A 4,672-nucleotide genomic window follows, 5' to 3' on the forward strand; every position below is an offset into this window, starting at 1 on the left:
TCAAATGATCCCTATAAGCATTGTGGTCTCTAAATGTAACATTATTGATGTGACATTCTCCTACAAGCTAATTAAAAAATGCCGGCCTTAAGTTTTAATGGAAACTAAACTGTGTGAATTGAATATGAATCAATTAACACGTTTATAAGAAAGTATGTTTAATAAGGCTTTAGGAATTGTGTTTAATATACTCTTTCAACAGGATTACCATAATAACTTACTATAGTATATTTAATTTATATACAGACTTCATTTTCAGTCGACTTGCAATTAAAAGTGTGTGTGTGTGTGTGTGTGTCCTCAGTGAAGTGTATCAGTCTCTGCAGTAGCTTCCAGCTGCAGCAGTCAGTTCAGTTCCTGTTCAGTCTGACTGAGGGAGGTTTTTGTACGACGCTTTTTCACTGTGTGAACACATGCTGACTGTTGGGGATATGGAGACTCTGACAGTAGTAAACTGCTGCATCATCAGTCTGGACTCCACTGGTGGTCAGAGTGAAGTCAGAGTTTGATCCACTGCCTGTAAAACGCTCTGAAATCCCTGATGCTCGACTGGTAGCATGGTAAACGAGAAGTTTAGGAGTTCCTCCATCTCTCTGTTGGTACCAGGCTAAACATATCCCAGCATGAACATGGGAACTGGTCGTACATGTGATGGAGATGGAGCGTCCCGGAGCAGAGCTCACTGCTCCAGACTGAGTCACTGTGACCTGGCCTCTGGACTCTGAGGATACAGAGACAAAGACATAAAGCAGCGTCATGGTTTTGTCCGCTTCCTTTCAGAGGGACGGATATTCACAGAGGAGAGGACTTTGATTCTCTGGACTTTACCTGTGAAGCAGCAGCAGAGGAGAGTCCAGATGAGGACGCAGATCAAAGTCATGTTTTTGATGAGGAGGATTCCTGTGGCTTCTGTTGTCATGAAGGACAGCTGTCAGTCATCTAGTGTTCAACTCTCAGGACTATAAGGTCTCCCAGAGCACTGGAGCATGGTGCTGCTGATGCAAAGTGTCTCTCTATGGAAATGCTCTGACTGACTCCAACAGGGACCTGGATTACTCTGATGATGCTGTTTATCAATGGATCCATCTCTCTGTCAGAGGATTGATCAGGAATGGGTCAGCGCTCACTTGTTTGAGGCTCTAAGTTCAATGGACACATTTTCTTGCAGTTAATTTCATTAAAAAGCTCAAATGAATAACCCCAAATAATCAATCCCACCTAGGAAAAACAAAATGGAGGTTTATTATGAATCCTGATGGACAAACAAACATGTATTCATGGGAATTATGCACATTTGGAAGAATAACATGCAGAGCTTTTATTAGACATTTATTGTTTCATTTAAGTGTTCAATTACTTTGATGAAAAAGATGATAAAATCGTAAAAAAAACATATTTTGTGAACAATTAGTTTTTCGAAAGAATCATCTTCATTTTGAAACTCAAGACACAACTTAATGTTCCTTTTAAATGTTTAAAAGGTTCACAAAAGAAACATTAGATACTTTTCCATAGTTTGTGAATCTGTTTCAAACATTTGAAGCAGTTCTTATATAAACTGGGTAAACTGTGGATGTGTTTGGTGAGTTTGTTTGTGTCAAAGTCAGAGAGCCGTGTCTCTCTACAGAGAGAGGTTTTTGTACGGCGGCTCAATGACTTTGTATCACTGTGGTAGACGTTCGGTGGAGGAACCAGACTGGAGTTTGGAAGTAAGTCAAATGTTATTTTACAAGAGCAATTTCTCTTTTGTTGTGTATTCAGCATACTAGGCAAAATAGTTGCCTCTCCATGTCATTGTATAAATTCTTCTCAAATATTTTGCACTAAGAGGCTAACTTTCCTCCAGCAAAAGACGTTTAAATGTTTTTATGAGAGTTTTTATTTCCACCTTTAATGGTGAAGTAGCATCTTGAGGGCTGGTAGGTTTAGTTCAGTGTTTCAAAGTCAGAGAGCCGTGTCTCTCTACAGTGAGAGGTTTTTGTACGGCGGCTCAATGACTTTGTATCACTGTGGTTGACTTTTGGTGGAGGAACCAGACTGGATGTTGGAAGTAAGTTTCTGCACAAAAACTAAATATGATGTTGTTAAGAGATGTTTTAAATTCTATGTTAGAATGTTTGAGATAGATTTTTATTATTTTAATCGTAATGTTTAGATAGTATTAGTATTCATGTCTTTATTTCTCTTCATCATTGAGCCTAAGTTGGAGAAGATGTTCTTGAAATGTCTTTATACATTCCCAACATACTGTCATTTAAACAGCTTCAAATGTGAAATGATAAAAATTATAATTTTACCTTAACTTATTTTAAATGTATCTATCTCGGTTCTCCCCTCTGTTTTCAAAGAAATTACGAAAACAGTTTTTATATACAGTTAAACAGAGTAAAGATAACGATGGATATTAAAAAATGTGTTGAATTCTTTCAGACATTATTTTAACGTTTGTAAAACTGGGTAGTGATTGAGATTCACATTAAGCTCAATTGATTGCTCCATTTCCCGTATTTGTTCATTTATCCAGTAAATAATTTAATAATGGTTTGCAGAGTTCAGGTTTTGGATGATTTGGACCACAACTTTTTAAATGCTTCCTAATGTTGTACTTTATTTCCAGTGTAGTTGGTGATTCTGTATGAAGTGTCTCGGTGCTGATTTGCATGAGAGGCTTCTTAAAGGGAAGTGAAACAATGTGTGAGTGAGAGACTGATGGAGCAGAACCAACATCTGACAGAAACTCCTTAAAGGAGAAACGCTCTCACAGTAAAGGTGTCCCAGTGTCTGCTGGTTGATTGACAGCTGTGTGCTCCCTGTCCTCTAATCTGATTGGTGTCTCCTAGGTGATGTCCGTCCCACCCTGACGGTGCTGCCCCCCTCCACAGAAGAGCTGCAGCAGGGGAAGGCCACGCTCGTGTGCCTGGCCAACAAGGGCTTCCCCTCAGACTGGAGTCTGGCCTGGAAGGTGGACAGCAGCAGCAGCAGCAGAAGCTGGGAGGAGAGCAGGAGCCCCGGGGTGCTGGAGAAGGACGTATGTATTATCTCTGCCAAGGTGTTGGGTATTTGTTGTTGTCAGTCCCCTCAGGAGTGAAAGCTTCATGTTGTCTCCGTCCATATAGTCAGGTGTCAGCAAAACACAATCAGCAAAATGTGCAATACGAAAAACAACCAAAAATTCATGTAAAACTAGATACATGAAAAACATGTGATAATAACAATAATAACATTCAGTGCTATTGCAGCAGCAGCCTGTCAGACACTGAAAAACGCCATCATGTGCTTCTTGGTATTGATTTTTGGAATATCTTCATGGAAATGTTACTCACTGCAGTTTATTTCGACTATGTTTATGAATAAAAGTTAAGCAATAACAGAGTGTAAGGTATTCTTGGGAACATGAGTGAAAAATATTCACGTGTGATTAATTCAGTCGGGGTGATTAACGGTAGGGTAGGTAAGTTTGAGAAACCGGCTCGAGATACACTTTTTTTGACTAACAACAACTGGTGCTCAGATGTGAAGATTATTTCATCGGACTGTTCCGCACAGCTAGAGCACCTCATGATCTCATGTCGGGCCTTCCATCTGCCGAGGGAATTCACATCTGTTGTGATAACAGCAGTGTATATCCCGCCGCAGCCACTCGCCGACAACAACACGGCACTCGATCAGCTGTTTGGGTTTATTGATAAAACCGAGACTTCACGGCCAGATGCGGCGTTCGTTGTGGCCGGAGATTTCAACACCGCCAACATGAAGAAGGTTTTGCCAAAATATTACCAACACATCAACTTCCCGACGCGCGGGGGAAACATACTGGACCATGTTTATTCCCCTTTCCGGAATGGATATAAGGCTCTCCCTCGCCCTCCCTTCGGCAAATCAGACCATATCTCACTACTGTTGTTGCCTGCTTACAAGCAGAAACTTAAAAGGGACAGACCGATAACAAGGACAGTACAACGATGGAGCGAGGAGTCAGATTCAGCACTGCAGGATTGCTTTGCATCTACGGATTGGAGTGTGTTTGAGGACAATAACATCAACACACACACGGACACTGTCATCTGCTACATTGGGAAATGCATCGATGACGTGGTACCGAAGGTTTCTGTACGGACATTCCCAAATCAAAAGCCCTGGGTAAACGGTGAGGTGCGCGGCAAACTGAAAGCGCGCACTCTCGCGCACACAGCGGGAGATTTGGAGGAGTACAGGAAGTCTAGGTATGATCTCCGGAGAGCAATAAAAAATGCAAAGAGACAGTACAAAGAGAAGGTGGAATCTTCTTTGAGGTTCAAAATGGATTCCAGGATACTCTGCAACTTCTACAGGTGCACGATAGAGAGTATCCTCACTGGCAGCATGACGGCCTGGTACGGCAGCTGCACCGACCTCGATCGTAAGGCTTTACAGAGGGTGGTGAAAACTGCACAGCACATCACCAGGACGGAGCTGCCATCCATGGAGGACCTTTACTCCCAGCGGCTCAGGAAGAAATCACTACGGATTATCAAAGACCCCCATCACCCCAGCCACAAACTGTTCTTTCTGTTGCCGTCTGGCAGACGTTACCGCAGCATCCGGGCAAGGACAAGAAGATTCGGAGACAGTTTCTTCCCGCGGGCAGTGAGACTGTTAAACAATTGAACTGTTGAAACAACATCAAACATTC

The 4,672-nt window shown here is 42.0% G+C and overlaps 1 gene segment (V, D, J or C); it reads right to left on the minus strand.

The window, feature by feature from the left end:
• Window positions 1–281: 281 nt before the first annotated feature.
• LOC117494863 lies at window positions 282–956 on the minus strand. The segment is given in 2 exon segments: window positions 282–721; window positions 829–956. Coding segments are annotated over 2 exon segments (414 nt in total).
• Between the last annotated feature and the right edge of the window lie 3,716 nt (window positions 957–4,672).

The sequence above is a fragment of the Trematomus bernacchii genome, unplaced genomic scaffold (assembly GCF_902827165.1).
Source record: "Trematomus bernacchii unplaced genomic scaffold, fTreBer1.1, whole genome shotgun sequence".
NCBI classification, from domain to species: domain Eukaryota; kingdom Metazoa; phylum Chordata; class Actinopteri; order Perciformes; family Nototheniidae; genus Trematomus; species Trematomus bernacchii.